General features: G+C 40.6%; 2 protein-coding genes across 16 annotated transcripts in view; one reads left to right on the forward strand and one right to left on the reverse strand.

Annotated features, from left to right (window-relative positions):
- The window catches only part of TBC1D30 (TBC1 domain family member 30), a 292,159-nt gene extending 284,444 nt beyond the window's left edge, over positions 1-7,715 (reverse strand). For 7 of the 15 annotated variants that reach the window (XR_015163841.1, XR_015163842.1, XR_015163843.1 and 4 more), the window contains exon 1: positions 7,575-7,706. Coding sequence is in view for 3 of the 15 variants with exons in the window: in XM_086400197.1 (XP_086256323.1) it covers positions 7,575-7,713 (139 nt within the window). In the remaining 12 variants the exon portion in view is untranslated. Of the gene's footprint in view, positions 1-5,693; positions 6,925-7,574 lie in introns of those variants that run through there. The other 8 variants (XR_015163840.1, XM_086400197.1, XM_086400183.1 and 5 more) reach the window with 4 other exon arrangements.
- A 35-nt stretch (positions 7,716-7,750) lies between these two features.
- The window catches only part of GNS (glucosamine (N-acetyl)-6-sulfatase), a 49,752-nt gene continuing 39,198 nt past the window's right edge, over positions 7,751-18,304 (forward strand). Inside the window, exon 1 of the mRNA XM_086400204.1 lies at positions 7,751-8,111. Coding sequence (XP_086256330.1) covers positions 7,896-8,111 — 216 coding nt within the window. The 5' untranslated portion in view covers positions 7,751-7,895. The remainder of the gene's footprint in view (positions 8,112-18,304) is intronic.

Here is an 18,304-nt window from a genome sequence, read left to right on the forward strand (position 1 = left end):
CTTGGGGAAAATGACAAAATGAATAAGTATAACTTTTTTATCAAAATAATTTATGAAAAATTAATTAAAGTGATAGGAAAATGCTTTCTTAAAAGTGGTAAGTCATGGGACTTCCTAGTGGTCCAGTGGTTAAGAAACTGCCTTCCAGGGCTTCCCTGGTGGCTCAGTAGTAAAGAATCTACCTGCTAATGCGAAAGACATGGGTTCTATCCCTGGTTCAGGAAGATTCCCACATGCCACCGTGCAACTGAGCCCATGTGCCACAGGTATTAAGCCTGTGCTTTAGAGCCTGGGAATCACAACTACTGAGCCATTGAGCTGCAGCTACTGAGGCCCACACACCCTAAAGCCTGTGCTCAGCAAAAAGAGAAGTCACTGCAATGAAAAGCCACCACACAGCAACTAGAAAGTAGCCCCCCACTCACCACAACTAGAGAAAAGCCCACGTGGCACCGAAGACCCAGCACAGCCAATAAATAAATAAGTAAATAAAGTTATTTAAAAAAAAAAGAAACTTCTACCCTCCAATGCAGGGGACAAGGGTTGAATACCTGTTGGGGGATCTAGGAACCCACTTGCCGTGGGGCAATGAAGCCTATGTGCCACAACTAAGAGCTAACAGCAAAAATAAATAAATAATTTTGTTTTTTAAAAGTGGTAAGTCAAGTTCATAACCAGACACCAAATAATATTACATATTCTGTTCAGGATGTGACAAATACTGATCAGTTGTCAATTATTGTGCACTACTCTTCTAATAGACTTCCCTGGTGGCTCAGACAGTAAAGCGTCTGTCTACAATGCGGGAGACCCGGGTTCGATCCCTGGGTTGGGAAGATCCCCTGGAGAAGGAAATGGCAATCCATTCTAGGACTATTGCCTGGAAAATCCCATGGACAGAGGAGCTTGGTAGGCTACAGTCCATGGGGTTGCTTCTAATAGGAAACCCTGTTAATAATTTTTAATTTTTTTAGCCAACTGAAAACATTTATGAAACTTCAAAGTGGGACAAGATTTGGGCTATTTTAACATGCAATTGAGCAACATTTACAATCAGTCATATGTCAGCACAGCTATTACCACGATTAAGCCAAAAGGCTGCAGGCTCTTTAAATACAACTTTACAGAATAGGAGCCATGCAAAACTCATTAGCTTATTTTTGTGAAAGGAAAGGCTGCCTTCAAAGTACTTGACATTGTTAACTACTTCAATAATGTGAAACAGCTGTGTATTTTATTTTCAGGTTCAACTACTATATGGAATATTTTAAACACATATACCATTGGGAATTTTTCTTTGAAGAGTCTAAGTATAGTAAAAGGTCTGTGATTTACAAAGGTTTTCAACCCTTACAACATAAGACTCAACGAAAATGGACTCTAAAGTGTATTTGCAATGATAAAAGACAAACCAGAATACCCAGGAGATGTAATAACATTATTCAACCCATTGGTAAAACTCAATTTTAATTGCAATTTTAGAAAGATATTTTGGAATGCTTCAATGAAACAACTGATAAATTATAGACTCCTGATGTGGACGTATATAATAGTAGGTACCTTCTTTCATCATCCTTAGATTTATTGATTTAAAGCATTGAGATAAAATTGAGATTAAAAATTAATGAATATGAAATCAAAGTGATAAAGATGAGTGAGAAAATCAAGCAAAATTATTTTGACACTGACAAGTGAGTAGTGATAATTTGTTTTCAGATCGTAACAAAGACAGTAACTCATTAAGAGGAAGAGACAAACTGCAAATAAATAGGCTCTTGAATCATTTGATAATCAATTGGTAAGGAGAAGTGAATCATATAAATTCATTTTAAAATATTTAAATTTTTTTCTGATTTGACCTCAAACTAATATCAATGAAGATGATCTAAACTCAAAATAGGTGATTACAATGAGTGCACTGATCACTAAATTAGTGCTGTCAATTCAAAGAATATCTAAGATTAGTAACTGTGCAAGAAAATTTGAAATGCTCATGTAAAATATTTGATGGAACTTCTGAAATTTCATACACACATACACACACGCACACAAACAACGAACTACGAAGATGAAAAGATTTTGTCTGAGGTATTAATGAAAAACAAATACTGATAACCATGCTAGAGAAAAAATAAATTATCTTTGTATTATCTCTATAGAAAATATTACAAACCGTTGTCATATGAAGAGTCACTTAAAGACTCCATAAAAATTGGGGGGAAAGCTTGGAGAGAAATGTCTGACAGTTAACTAATAAAATATTTCATTATTTAAAATTTTTGCATTATTCATAATATTTTTCAACTTTTAGTAATTTATAATATTACAATTTCTTTTCTCAGTCTGGTGTTAGTTGCTCAGTTGTGTCTGACTCTTTGTGACCCCACGAGGGGACACACTGTAGGCCGCCAGCCTCTGTCCATGGGATTCTCCAGGCAAGAATACTGAAGTGGATTGCCATTCCCTTCTCCAGAGGATCTTCCCAACCCAGGGATCAAACCTGGGGCTCCTATATTGCAGGCAGATTCTTTATTGTCTGAGCGACAGGGAAGTCCCTTTATTTATTTTCTCAGTCTAAATACTAACTTTTGTATTTATAATTGCTATTCTTTTGCTTAAGGAGCCCCCAAATTGTATATAAGCTTCAGGTCATATAAAATCTGTTTTTGCCTCTGTCATCATCATCTTCTCCATCTAACTGATTTACCTTTATGCATTCTTGTCCTCTTCTAGTCTGTACACCATACCACAGCCAAAAGGATCTTATAAAAATGTATGTATGACTATTTTTCTCCTCTACTCTTCCAGTGATTTCCCTTTAGCCTTAGGCTAAAGACCAAAATCTTTAACATAGGGTCTGGACCCTGCCTACCTCTCCCTCTCCTCTCTGCCTCAGCTGCAACCATGCTGGCTTCTTTAAGTTATTTGAATGCACATCCTTAGAGCCTTTGCACATGCTGAAGTCCATGTCTAGGAAACTTTCTCTGTGTGCATGTGTGTGTGTGTGTGTGTGTGTGTGCACCCTCACTCATTCGAGTCCGACTCTTTGAAACACCATGGACTGTAGCCCACAAGGCTCCTCTGTCCATGGAATTTTTCAGGCAAGAATACTGGACCAGGTTGCCATTTCCTCCTCCAGGGGATCTTCCCAATCCAGGGATCAAATAACATTTCTTTTGCCTCCTGCATTGGCAGCCAGATTCTTTACCACTACCACCACTACCTGGGAAGCCTAGGAGGCATTCTACCACCAACTATTCTATTAACATATTACCTTCTTTAAACTTCAGACTGTCATTCAAAGTTACTTCCTCAGGATATCTTAGATCAGTAAAACTCCATTCAAAAAATTAAGATCACGGCATATGCTCCCATCATTTCATGGCAAATAGGTGGGGAAACAATAGAAACAGTGACAGACTTTATTTTGGGGGGGCTCCAAAATCACTGCAGACGGTGACTGCAGACATGAAATAAAAAGATGCTTGCTCCTTGGAAGAAAAGCTATGACCAACCTAGACAGAGTATTAAAAAGCAGAGATATTACTTTGCTAACAAAGGTCCGTCTAGTCAAAGCTATGGTTTTTCCAGTAGTCATGTATGGATGTGAGAGTTGGACAATAAAGCAAGCTGAGTGCCAAAGAATTGATGCTTTTGAAGTGTGGTCTTGGAGAAGACTCTTGAAAGTCCCTTGGACTAGAAGGAGATCAAACCAGTCAATCCTAAAGGAAATCAGTCCTGAATATTCATTGGAAGGACTAATGCTCAAGCTGAAGCTCCAATACTTTGGCCACCTGATGTGAAGAACTGACTCATATGAAAAGACCCTGATGCTGGAAAAGACTGAAGGCAGGAGGTGAAGGGGACAACAGAGGATGAGATGGTTGGATGGCATCACCGACTCAATGGACATGAGTGTGAGCAAGCTCCTGGAGTTGGTGACAGACAGCGAAGCCTGGTGTGCTGCAGTCCATGGGGCTGCAGAGTCAGACACGACTGAGTGACAACTGAACTGAACTACCCCCTTAAATGCTCATCACATTCTACTTTTCCTTCATAGCATGTGTCCCTATTTGCAATTATATACTTTTAAGATTGTTACACTGTGTGTTTCTCTCCTGTATGTGCATGCTCAGTCATATCCAACTCGTCATGACCCTATGGACTGTAGCCCTACAGACTCCTCTGTCCGTGGGATTTTCCTAGTAAGAATACTGCAGTGAGTTGCCATTTCCTTCTCCAGGGGATCTTCCCGACCCAGGGATCAAATCCGAGTCTCCCGTGTCTCCTGCCTTAGCAAGGTGGATTCTTTACCACTGAACCACCTGGCAAGCCCCAAATTTCTCTGCCACTAAATTGCAAATTCCATGAAAGAGGGAGTGTGTCTTCAGCATGAGCCTAACATTTGGAACAAAGCTCGTGTCTAATTATACAATCTCTGGCCTCAAATAATTTACAATCTACTTTCAAAACAAAAACAGTGATAAAATTTTACAATTTGGAGCATTGGTGCAGATAGATTATTTTTATTTGCGCAGAAAGTCTTACTGGAAGCCTTGAAATCTGAATACATAAGGGTTAGTTTTTCCATCAGGGTGCAAATTAGCCAAGCTTGAGGCTGTAACACACTACACTGGCCATCTGGGGAGTAGTCTGACCAGATTCCCAACACAATTCTCTCTTGCAGTGGAAACCTACTGCATTCTCTTTTTTCACAGCACTTTAAAAAAACTTTTTTGGAGTATGCTGCTGCTGCTGCTAAGTCGCTTCAGTCATGTCTGACTCTGTGCGATCCCATAGACGGCAGCCCACCAGGCTCCCCCATCCCTGGGATTCTCCAGGCAAGAACACTGGAGTGGGTTGCCATTTCCTCCTCCAGTGCATGAAAGTGAAAAGTGAAAGTGAAGTTGCTCAGTTGTGTCTGACTGATTTAAAATGTTGTGTTAGTTTCTGCTATACAGCAAAGTGAATCAGTTATGCATATGTTAAATCCACTCTTTTTTAGATTCTTTTCCCATATAGGTCATTACAGAGTATTGAGTAAGAGTTTCCTATATTATATGGTAGGTCCTTCCTAGTTATGTTTTATATATTCTACTTCATTTTTAAAAGATTCTCTTGTCTTCTGTACTTTTTAAAAATAGTAATAAAATAAAGGACATTACCTTTTGCATAAGCCTGATTGTATGTATGACATTCCTAAGCACTTCCATAATTATTTTTACCTTATACTACCACAGAGCTTCCACAAGTTTGAAGACTTCCAGTCAGAGGGCTCAGCTTAGAAAAAATACACTTTATCTGTTAGGAAACAGAAGCGACAGCCTGCTATTCTCAGTTGATAAGGCTTGTTCACCTTGCCAGGGATATTTCTTTTGCTATTGTTATATTCACTAGTTTGTTTTCTTTTTTAGATTCCACATATAAATGATACCACACAGTATCTGTCTTTCTCAGTATGACTTATCTCACTAAACATATACCCTCCAAGGCCACAGATAGTTCTGTTTCCTAGACTTGGGCAGAGTAGCAGCTGTTCTAGAGCTATCACAGAACTATCTGGAGTCTTAGGTTCATAGAATTTCCCCCCAAAGTTTACTTAATATTTGGTTGGGTAACCATAAAGCAGTGTATTGATTTTTGCTTAATTACACAGCCTCCAACTTCATCTAAGAGGTCTTTCATAAACTCACCAATTGAATGTTAGGGTAAATATTCCAAAATCCATCAAAGGATATTTAGGCTGCCAAAATATCCTGAAACTGTTGGTTTGAAATCACGGTATCAGCTGAGGAATAGTATAGTCAGGTTTACAGTTAAAATGAGTTGCAGGAAATATTAAAAGCAATTTTACATATAAGAGCTTTCAATAAGCGTTTGTTGACCCAAGGATTCAAGTTCAGCTTCTTCAGCGTTACTGGGTTGGAGCATAGACTTGGATTACCGTGATACTGAATGGTTTGCCTTGGAAACGAACAGAGATTTTTCTGTCGTTTTTGAGATTGCAACCAAGTACTGCATTTCGGACTCTTTTGTTGACCATGATGGCTACTCCCATTTCTTCTAAGGGATTCCTGCCCACAGTAATAGATATAATGGTTATCTGAGTTAAATTCACCCATTCCAGTCCATCTTAGTTCACTGATTCCTAGAATGTTGATGTTTACTCTTGTCATCTCCTGTTTGACCAATTCCAATTTGCCTTGATTTATGGACCTAACATTCCAGGTTCCTATGCAATATTGTTCTTTACAGCATCGAACCCTGCTTCCATCACCAGTCCCATTCACAACTGGGTGTTGTTTTTGCTTTGGCTCCATCTCTTCATTCTTTCTGGAGTTATTGCTCCACTGATCTCCAGTAGCATATTGGGCACCTACCAATCTGGGGAGTTCATCTTTCAGTCTATCTTTTTGCCTTTTCATACTGTTCATGGGGTTCTTAAGGCAAGAATACTGAAGTGGTTTGCCATTCCCTCCTCCAGTGGACCACATTCTGTCAGACCTCTCCACCATGACCCAGCCATCTTGGGTGGCCCCAGACAGCATGGCTTAGTTTCAATGAGTTAGACAAGGCTGTGGTCTGTGTAAGAAGGGGACGACAGAGGATGAGATGGTTGGATGGCATCATCGACTCGATGGCACATGGGTTTGGGTGGACTCCCGGAGTTGGTGATGAACAGGGAGGCCTGGCGTGCTGCGGTTCATGGGGTCGCAAAGAGTCTGACACGACTGAGCGACTGAACTGAACTGCACTGACTCAGGGATTAAATACAGTAATACCCAGACTTTGCCCACCAGCTTCCACTACCTGGGAGGCATATACCTCCTTTTTCTTAGTTCAGTCGCTCAGTCGTGTCCAACTCTTTGCGACCCCATGGACTGCAGCACACCAGGCTTCCCTGTCCATCACCAACTCCAAGAGCTTGCTCCCACTCACCCAGTCAGTGATGCCATCCATCCCTCTCACCCTCTGTCATCTCCTTCTCCTCCCTCCTTCAATCTTTCCCAACATCAGGGTCTTTTCAAATGAGTCAGTTCTTCGCATCAGGTGGCCAAAGTATTGGAGTTTCAGCTTCAACATCAGTCCTTCCAGTGAATATTCTGGACTGATTTCCTTTTGGATGGACTGGTTGGATCTCCTTGCAGTCCAAGGGATTCTCAAGAGTCTTCTCCAACACCACAGTTAAAAGCATCAATTCTTTGGCACTCAGCTTTCTTTTTAGTCCAACTCTCACATCCATACATGACCAATGGAAAAACCATAGTTTTGACTAGACAGACCTTTGTTGGCAAAGTAATTTCTCTGCTTTTTAATACGCTGTCTAGATTGGTCACAGCTTTTCTTCCAAGTAGCAAGCATTTTTTAATTTCATGGCTGCAGTCACCGTCTGCAGTTATTTTGGAGCCCCCAAAATAAAGTCTGTCACTGTTTCCATTGTTTCCCCATCTATTTGCCATGAAGTGACTGGACCAGATGCTGTAATTGCTTCCTATTGACTGATTCCCTCCTCCTTTTATCCGATCTTTCCCCCATTTTCATCCCTGCGCAAAGCACTCCGAAACAGGTCCTACCAGAACCCAACTTCTGCCCGAGTTGGGAGCAAGGGCGGGTCCGCCGGGCGGCATCCTCCTCCCCGCTTCCAGGCCACTTCCCGCTTTCCCTACCGGCTGCTCCAGCCCAGCTCCCTTTCCGCCCGAAGCCCCGCCCCATCACCCGTCACGTGACCGCACGGCGTGCTCCGCCTCCTGCCCCCGATTCACGTGATCCCGCCCGGGAGAAAACGCCTGACCTGAGCCCCTGCCCCCTACTGTACACCCTTATCTTCCAGTTGCTCGTCAGTCAGCCGCAGATCTCTCCACTCCGCCCGGGGTACCCCCGGAGCCCTGTCCGCCATGCGGCTCCTGTCTCTGGCCCCAGATAGGCCCCGGCGAGGCGGCCCTCGCCACCTGACCTCCGGGAGCCCCGCGCTACCGCCGCCGCCGCCGCTGCTGCTGCTGCTGCTCCTGCTAGGTGGTTGCCTGGGGGTCTCCGGGGCGGCGAAGAGCTCTCGGAGGCCCAATGTGGTGCTGCTTCTTGCTGATGACCAGGACGAAGTGCTTGGTGGCATGGTAACTCTTCTTTTTATTTCTGCCCCGCCCCTCCATCTCCCGGGCTGACTCTTGGGTTTTTGGCCCTTTTTCCCCACCCAAACTCCTTCACCTAGCTACCTCTACCCCGAGCTGATTTGCTTTCGCCGCGCCAGGCCCATACGCAGGCTTATAGAGGTGAAGGACTCTATTTCCTTTCGTGTCGGTTCTGGGTCCACACACATGCATGCACCACACAGAGCTTCTATTCTGGACCGTACCGCTGAGGAGTTTGCTTCATGTCTCAAGACAAACATGTGGACGTCAGTTAGGGATGGGGTGAACCAATAAGTAGCAGATGATGGCTAAGAGTACACAAGCCTTGATTGTCTTTTGGGCTAGAGGACAAAACCAGCCCCCTCTGTGAGGGACCTAAGCCACTTATGCATTTGACCCTGTGTACGATGTCTGTGCCTAATATTTATAAAAGAAGTGCTGACGTGAACTGTTCTGGTAGGTAGGTTGTCGAACTCCTCAGGGAATGCATTGCCTTACAAGAATCAGGAAGATTCAATTAGCCTAATTGAGCACCTGGCTGATGCATTAAATACTGCCAGCACTCCGTTTTGTATCAGATGGATGTTCTTCCGAGACTTCATTCTTTGCCAGGGTGAATTTTACTTCAGTATCTTCGCGTTCTCTTATTTGTGACCTTCAAGAGCATCTACTCAACTAACCCCCTACCTCCGGGAGGCCCAGAAAGTGGCTTGCCTCAGGCACATGAGTGGTTGTGGCAGTACAGACAAATCTTGACTAGTGCTCTGATCCTGGGAATGGCATTCCCCTTAATCTTTTTAAAAACAAGTTCTTTATTGCTTTCTTCCTTTCAGTTCTCTTTTTGCTTTGAAACACTTGAGGCACGAGGTTCCTAAGTTTTACTGTGTGGGAACACTCTAGCTCAGTGTCCTTCAGACTGCTGATTTCAACCCATAAGTGAGTTACGAAATGAGTTCAGTGAGTAGCCACCAGCATTTTTACTTTCCTACGGAATAGAGTAGAATAGAAAATGTGTGATACATGGCAGTCAGAGTAAGCATATCCAAATGTAGGTGTGTTTTAGCTGTGTTCAAGAGTATAAGAGTCTTTTCTAAATGATGTTTAAGATGCTTGCATTTTAACTCCATACTTGTACCTGCCACGTGTACCTCATTGCCTTTTAGTTTCTGCCCAGTCCCACTGACATTGAAGAATCTTGACTTAATGGCCCTCCTGGATTTTACTTGTTTTTTCCCACCATTCCAGCTGCCACACTTACCCTCCTAACGAAAGTGTTTTGTTTTTTTTTTTGGCTGAACCCACACCCCCTGCATTGGTAGCATGGAGTCTAAGCCACTGGACCACCAAGGAAGTCCCACGTAACTCCTTTTTAAACACATTTTTGTATATATTTTTGAAGTGTTTTGGCCAGAAAAATCAAGCCATCTCCATCAAAAATTAATAATGGTTTAGTGACTTAATTAAAAGGCCAAGTCTTCATAGCTCAGTTGAATACAAAGTTCATCACTTGACTGAGATATTCAGGATTCAGTTTCTTCAGCTCTCATAGACCCCCAGTGTGGTTTGTGTGTATCTGAGGTTTCTTCCCCTTAGTGTGTTAATCAGGTTTACTCCTTTAAACCAGGAGCAGATTCTTTCTATAGATGTTTGTGCTGGAGAGAAGAGCCAAAATTAAGTGGAGGAAAAGTCAAATTTAATACTCTCAATTTTCTGGAGAAGTCTGACTTCTGTAATCTTTTACAGAATATTCTACCACTAATAGTCAAACAAGACTTGAAGGGGAAGAGCAAAGAAATAATGGCATTTGAGAACCTACTTGGAGCTAGTTGGACTTCCCTGGTGGCTCAGATGGTAAAGAATCCTCCTGCGATGCAGGAGACCTGGGTTAGATACCTGGATTGGGAAGATCTCCTGGAGAAGGGAAAGGCTACCCACTGTAGTATTCTGGCCTGGAGAATTCCATGGACCACATAGTCTATGGGGTCTCAAAGAGTTGAACTCGACTCAGTGACTTTGACTTTCACTTTTAGAACTAGTCAAAGTGTGAAGTGTTTTATCCTGTGCTTCAGTCATCACAGGAATCCTCTATTGTAGGTATTATATTTACCTTAAAAAATGAGAAACTTAAATTTAGAAGGGGCTAAGTAACTTGGCCAAACTTCATATAGCAATGTGGTTGGTGCTTTTAGTCACTCAGTTGTGTCTGACTCTTTGTGACCCCCTGGACTGTAGCCTATCAGACTCCTCTGTCCCTGGGATTTCCCAGAAAAGAAGACTGGAGTGGATTGCCTTTCTCTTCTCCAGAAGATCTCCCCAACCCAGGGATCGAACACAGGTCTCCTGCCTTGCAGGCAGATTCTTCACTGAGCCACCAGGGAAGCCTCACATAGCTATAATTGGGAGCAAATCCTGGCATCTTGTAATCTCAGAACCCTGAGATTAAATGCTTTTTCTCCTATTCTAAAATACTGTGGTAATACTGATTTACCAGATATCATTCAACATACCCATATCAGCATAGTCACTTATACCATACATAGATCAGAGATTTTTTCAGGTGACGTTGAGGAACACAGGTGGGGTCATGCAACTCCTTAATTTACATGCAATACTTTGTGTGTATTATTTTCATTTCTGCAGAGAGAGGGAAGTCTCTGACCCCCGACCCTGCAGAAAAGATCATGAATTGCCGCCGTAGTTGGCAAATAAACAGGTGTCAATCCCCCAGACTAACTCAGGTCAAAGGATTGTAGCACCTGTATGGGTTGTGGTTTGATGTGGAATCTTGCCATCATCTACCAAAAAAGTAGTAGTTTTTTATGTGGCAGCATCATCTTCAACAGTTCATCTTTTTTGTTGTAGGTTTCATCTGTGGAACTCCATTTTTAGTTTTTGCCCAGGGAACTGTTCATCTGTTTCTTGGTTTTGTTACGATTGGTTTTGTTGTGGTGGTGTGATGGGCATACTGTTCTTCAGTGAAGCACGGGTTGCTCTTTTTAAAGTCATTCTCTCTAGAAAAAGTGCCGTTTGGTCAAAATCTCAAGGAAGTGAGGAAAGGAGACGAATACATCATGTCTTTGCTTAAGGCAAAGTGATCTTTCATTTTTAAAAGTTAGCCATAGAACTATCAGAATGGTCTAAATGTTGTTTCAGAGCAGCTGTGTTTGGGGCCCAGGAAAGTAAATGACTCCTTTAGCGTTGTGTTTTTGTTTTTTTTTTTTTTGCTTCAGACAAGTAAAGCAGCACATTAGTTATATGCAAGTGTAAGATTGGTTGTTTTTTAAAGAATGTAGTTTGGCCTTAACCTGACCAGCCTCTATCTGTGTTTAGATCTTAAGGACTGACTTTATCATTCAGGTTAGCATGGGTTCACATACACATTTTTGGTACAAACAAGTTCCTGTTTGGGACTTGTTTGATTAAGCACACAGCATGGTTATCCCTTGTACTACTGTTAGCAGTATAAAGGTTATGGTTATTAATACACCGTTGCTACTTAAACTAAAGGGCTTCCCTGATAGCTCAATTGGTAAAGAATCCGCCTGCAATGGAGGAGACCCCGGTTTGATTGCTGGGTCAGGAAGATCCGTTGAAGAAGGGATAGGCTACCCACTCCAGTATTCTTAGGCTTCCCCTGTGGCTTAGCTGGTAAAGAATCCGCTTGCAGTGAGGGAGACCTGGGTTCGATCCCTGGTTTGGGAAGATCCCTTGAAGAAGGGAAAGGCTAGCCACTCCAGTATTCTGGCCTGGAAAATTCCATGGACTGTATAGTCCATGGGTTCTCAAAGAGTTGGACATGACTGAGCGACTTTCACTTAAGCTAAAATCTGAATGACTATACAGCCCTGCATTGACGTCTGGCTCCTATCTCTCTGTCCTTGTCTTTTTACCGCATTCTTCCCTTTACTTAATTTGCTACTTCTAGCACACTGGCCTTTGTTCCACCCTCATGGGTGTTGCTTTCCTTCTCTGGCAGCATTTTACTTGTTGTTCACTCACCCTGAAAGCATCTTCTCGTGCTTTGCATGACTGACTCATCATGTGACTGTCAGTACTGAAGTTACATCCTGAAAGAGGCCTCTCATGACCACCCATCTAAAGTAGTTTCCCCCTTTGCTCTCATCAGCCTCAAGTACAATGTCCAGGTTTATGGTACTCTTCACTGCCTGAAACAGTTGTCTGTTTCCCTGCTGTTTAAGTGCAAGGATCATGAGGGCAGGGACCTTCTATCTTTTGTCCACCACTGCCCTGATCAGTGCCTGGCACACTTTGTTTAGTAAATGTGTAATAATCGCACAATTTAGTCGTCTTGTAAAATCAGTCTCCGGTAGCTTTGAATGAATACCAATTTGACTATTAAGTTCCCTATAATCAGCTCACACAGTCCTTTTCCCATTTACACTTTGCATTCCTATTTCCCCTCCCTATGTATTCACTGCAGATGGCATATTTTCATTCTTTTTTATGGTTGCGTATTATTCCATTGTACAATATCCTCTTTACGCATTCACCTGTCAGTGGACATTGAGGTTGTCTCCATGTCTTGGCTGTTGTAAGTAATGCTGCAGTGAGCATGGGGGTACACGTATCTTTTCAAGTTAGTGTTTTCATTTTCTTCAGATACTCAGAAGTGGAACTGCTGGATCATATGGTTGGTTCTATTGTTCATTTTTTGAGGAACCTCCATATGATTTTTTCATACTGGCTGAACTAGTTTATATTTCCATCAACAATTGCATAAGAAAGAAAGAAAGTGGACTTGTTCAGTCATGTCCAACTCTTTGGGACCCCATGGACTGTAGCCTGCCAGGCTTCTTCGTCCATGGACTTTTCCAGGCAAGGATGCTGGAGTGGGTTGCCATTTCCTTCTCCAGGGGATCTTCCCAACCCAGGAATCGAACCCAGGTCTCCTGCACCGCAGGCAGACTCTTTACCGTCTAAGCCATCAGGGAAGCCTGGTAAGGGTTCCTTATTTTCTGTATTACCAACACATTTTTTTAAAGTTGTGCATGTATTTTATTTTTAAAAAACTTTTACTTTTGTATTGGGGTATAGCTGATTAACAATGTTGTTACAGTTTAAGGTGAACAGAGAAGGAACTCAGCCATGCATACGCATGTATCCGTTCTCCCCCAGACTCCCCTCCCACCCAGACTGCCACATAACTTTTTATCTCTTGTCTTTATAATAATAGCCATTCTAATAGATATGAGGTACTATCTCATTGTGTTTGTAATTCCTTGTCTTTTTGAGTATAGCCATTTTAACAGGTGGGAGGTTCTCATTGTGGTTTTCATTTGCATTTCCCTGACAATTAGAAACATTGAATATTGTTTCGTGTACCTTATGGCCATTCATATGTCTTTTCTGGAAAAAACATCTATTCAGATCTTCTGCCCATTTTTTAGTTGGATATTGTTTTTGCTATTGAATTGTGTCAGTTCTTTATATATTTTGCCTATTAATCCTTTATCAAGTATTTTCTCCCATTCAGTAAGTTTCCTTTGCTCTGTAGATTTTTTTTTATTCTTTAATTGAGCTGTAGTTGATTTACAGTATCGTGTTTCAGGTATACAGCAAAGTGATTTAGTTGTATATATACATATACTTTTTCAGATTCCTTTCCATTATAGTTTATAGTAAGATAGTGAATATAGTTCCTTATTGTTATTGTTTAGTCATTAAGTCGTGTCTGACTATTTTGCAACTACATGAACTGTGTTCTACCAAGCTCTTCTGTCCATGGAGTTCACTGGCAGGAATACTGGAGTGGACTGCCATTTCCTCCTCCAGGAGATCCTCCCAACCCAGGGATTGAACCCACATCTCTGGCATCTCCTTGGCAGGCAGATTCTTTACCAACAGTGCTACTTGGGAAGCCCATAGTTCCCCATGGTACATAGTAAGTCTTTGTTTTTTAATCTGTTTTATATATAGTCATGTGTATCTGTTAATCTCATACTCCTAATTTATCTCTTCATCCCCCACCTTTGGTAACCGTAAGTTTGTTTTCTATGTTTGTGAGTCTCTGTTTTTGTTTTTGTAAATAAGTTCATTTGTATTATTTTTTTAGATCCCACATACAAGTGTATCATATAATATTATATGTCTTTCTGTGTCCTTATTTATTATGATAATCTCTAGGTCCGTCCATGTTGCTGTAAATTTTCAAAACTTCGTCCTTTTTATTACAGAGTAATATCCCACTGTGTGTATATGTGTGCGTGTGTACACACACACACACCCCCCCACATCTTACTTTATCTATTGATGGACATTCAGGTCGCTTCCACATCTTGGATGTCATAAATAGTGCTGCTGTGAACATCGGGGTGCATGTATCTTTGCAAATTTTAGACTGTCTTTTCCAGATACATGCTGAGGAGTGAGACTGCTGGATCATGTTGTAATTATACTTTTAGTTTTTTAAGGAACCTTCATACTCTTCTCCATAGTGGCTGCGCCAATTTACTTTCATACCAGCATTGTTGGAAAGTTCTCTTTTCTCCTCACCCTTTCTAGCATTATTTGTAGACTTCTTGTGATGGCCTTTCTGACAGGTGTGAGGTAATACCTCACTGTAGTTTTGATTTACATTTCTCTAATAATTAAACAATGCTGAGCATTTTTTCCTGTGCCTGTTGGCCATCTGTATGTCTCCTTTGGAGAAACATCTTGTTAGTCTTCTGCACTTTTTGATTGGGGTTTTGTTTTTTTGATACTGATCTATTTGTATATTTTGGAAATTAACCCCTTGTGGGTCCCACTGTTTGCAGCTATTTTCTCTCAGTCCATAGGTTATGTTCTTCTTTATGATTTCCTTTGCTGTGCAAAAGCTTGTAAGTTTGACTAGGTCCCGTTTGTTTATTTTTGCCTTTATGTCTTTTGTCTTGAGAGACTGATATAAGAAAATATTGCTACAGTTTATGTCAGAGTGTTTTGCCTCCTCCTTCTAGGAATTTTATGGTGTCATATTTAAGTCTTTAAACCATTTTGGGTTTGTTTTTGCATATGGTATGAAAGAGTATTCTAGCTTTATTGATTTTCATGAGGCTTTCTAGCTTTCCCAGCAACATTTATTGTATATTCCTTTCCCATTGTGTATTCTTGACTCCTTTGTCATAAATGAATTGACCATAAGTGTGTGGATTTATTCCTAGGATCTCTATTCTGTTCTATTAATCTGTGTCTCTGTTTTTATACCATTTCTGTTCTGACTACTATAGTGGTTTTTTTTTTTGGTGTTCAGGTATGTTGGTTTACAGTATGTTTCAGGTGTGCAGCATAATGATTCCAGATTTTTATAGATGATACTCAATTTATAGTTATACCACATTGGCTGTTTTCCATGTGCTGTGCAGTGTTTCTGTGTACCTTATTTTATACATTTCAGTCATAGTAGTTTGGACCTCTGAATCCTTTACTCCTGTCTTGGCCCTCCCACCTCCACCTCCCTACTGGTAAACCACTACTTTGTTCTCTGTATCTGTTAATTCCTTTCTTTTTTGTTATATTCATTCGTTTGTTTTATTTTTTAGCTTCTGCATATAAGTGATAACATACAGTGTTTGTCTGATTTATTTCACTAACCATAGTACCCTCCAGGTTGTTACAGATAGCAAAATATCATTCTTTTTTTATGGCTAAGTAATATCCCATTGTAGATATATACCACATCTTCTTTATATATTCACCTGCTGATGGAGACTTAGGTTGCTTCCATGTCTTGGCTGTTGTAAATAATGCTGCTATGAACATTAGGGTGCCTGTATCTTTTCAAATTAATGTTTTTGTTTTCTGCAGGTATATATGCAGGAGTAGCATTGCTGGATCATATGGTAGTCCTATTTTTAGTTTTTTGGGGAACCTCCGTTCTATTTCCACAGCGACTGTGCCAATTTATATTTCCCCCAGCAGTGTACAAGGGTTCCCTTTTCTCCACATCCTTGTTAGCATTTGTTATTTGTGGTCTTTTTTAACGATGGCTATTCTGACAGGTGTTAGGTAGTATCTTATTGTGGTTTTGATTTGCTTTTGTCTGATTAATGATGTTGAGCATCTTTTTTCATGTGTCTGGCCATCTGTATGTCTTTGGAGAAATGTCTGTTTAGGTCATCTGTTTCTTTTTTTAAAATAAGTTTATTAAATTTTTTTGCTGTTCTGGGTCTTCATTGCTGCACGGGCTTTTCTATAGTTGTGGCTTGCGGGGACTACTCACCAGTTGCGGTATGTGGACGTCTCTTGTTGGGGAGCATGGTCTTTAGGGCACACAGGCTTCTGTAGTTGCAGCCCGTGGGCTCAGTAGTTGTGGGTCCCAGCTGTAGAACACAGGCTCAGTAGTTGTGGAACGCAGGCTTAGTTGCTCCGGGGCATGTGGGATCTCTGGATCAGGGATCAAACCCATGTCTCCTGCATTGGCAAGTGGATTCTTTACCGCTGAGCCACCAGGCAAGCCCTGGTCTTTTGTTTCTTAATCAGGGTTTGTTTGTTTTTTTCTACTGGGTTATATGAGCTGTTTATATATTTAATGTTAATCTCTTATCAGTCATATCATTTGCCCCTATTTTCTTCCATTCCGTAGGTGGTTTTTTGTTGTTGCTGTTCGGTCAATAGTTTGTTGGGCATAGGCTTTAAAATTTCATTAGGTCCCATGTGTTTTTTATTTTGTTTCTTGCCCTAGGAGGCAGATCCAAAAATATATTCCTACTATTTATGTCTGAGAGCATTTTGCCTCTCTTTTCCTTAATGATTTTTATGGTTTCCAGTCTTACATCTAGGTCTTTAGTCCATTTTGAGTTTATTTTTGCATATGGTGGGAGAAAATGTCCTAATTTCATTCTCTTACATGAAGCCATCCTGTTTTGGCAGCACCACTTATTGAAGAGACTGTCTTTTCTCCTTTGAGTATCCTTGCTTCCTTTGTCATATATTAATAGATCACAAGTGCATGGGTTTATTTCTGTCTCTCTCTTCCGTTCCTTTGATCTACATGACTGTTTTTGTGCCAATATCATTATTTTGATTACTGTAACTTTGTAGTATAGTCTGAATCAAAAGAGCATGGTACCTCCAGCTCCATTCTCTTTACTCAAGGTTATTTTGGCTATACAGGGTTTTCTGTGTTTTCATACAAATTGAAAAATTGTTTGTTCTAGTATTGTGAAAAATGGCATTGGTATTTTGACAGAAATTGCATTGAATCTGTAGATTGCCTTGGGTAGTTTGGTCATTTTAACAATATTAATTTTTCTGATCCATCAGTCAGGTGTATCTTTCTATCCGTTTGTGTCTTCTTCAGTTTCTTTCATCACTATCTTACAATTTTGTGAGTGTAGGTCTTTGACTTCCTTCAGTAGGTTTATTCCTAGGTATTTTATTCTTTTTGATGTGATTATAAATGAGATTGTTTCCTTAATTTCTCTTTTTGATAATTCATTGTTAGTGTACAGAAATGCAACACCGTATTAATTTTATTAACTGAATGTTACTGTTGTGCCCTGCAACTTTACCAGATTCATTGAGCTCTAGTGTTTTTTGGTGATGTCTTTGAATTTTCTGTGCATAGTATCATGTCGTCTTCAGACAGTGACGGTTTTACTACTTCCTTTGCAATTTGAATTTCTTTTCTTATTCTTTTCTGATTGCAGTGGTTAGGACTTCTGAAACTATGTTGAATAAAATTGGCGAGAGTGGGTATCCTTGTCTTGTTCCTGATCCTAGAAGAAAGACTCACTTTTTTCACTGCTGAGTAGGATGTTAGCTATGAACTTGTTACATACGACCTTTATTATGTTGAGGCACATTCCTTGTCTATCTACTTTGAGAATTTTTATCTTAAATTGATGTTGAGTTTTCTCAAATGCTTTTTCAGAGTTCTTGAATAAATGAAAATTGTCAAGCTAATGGATCTTTAGGTTTTCTAACATCTGTATAAAACAATGGTGGTAACTTTGATACAGTGAGAATGACCCTATTATTAATATAATTGTGTATTTGGGTTATTAGTCTGTAAGGAATTTTTACACAACAAAATACACTTAAAACTGTTCAGTATGGTCTCAGCTTTCAAAGGCACTTCAGAATCATCATGAACCGACTCTCATAATACAGCTAAAATGAGCTTCTTCAGATTGTCCTTTCTTGCTGTCTGGAATCTGAATAAAGATTATTAGTATTTA

The sequence above is a fragment of the Bos grunniens genome, chromosome 5, assembly GCF_055505025.1.
Source record: "Bos grunniens cultivar Pamir isolate PY7600 chromosome 5, Bosgru_T2T1.0, whole genome shotgun sequence".
Lineage (NCBI taxonomy): Eukaryota > Metazoa > Chordata > Mammalia > Artiodactyla > Bovidae > Bos > Bos grunniens.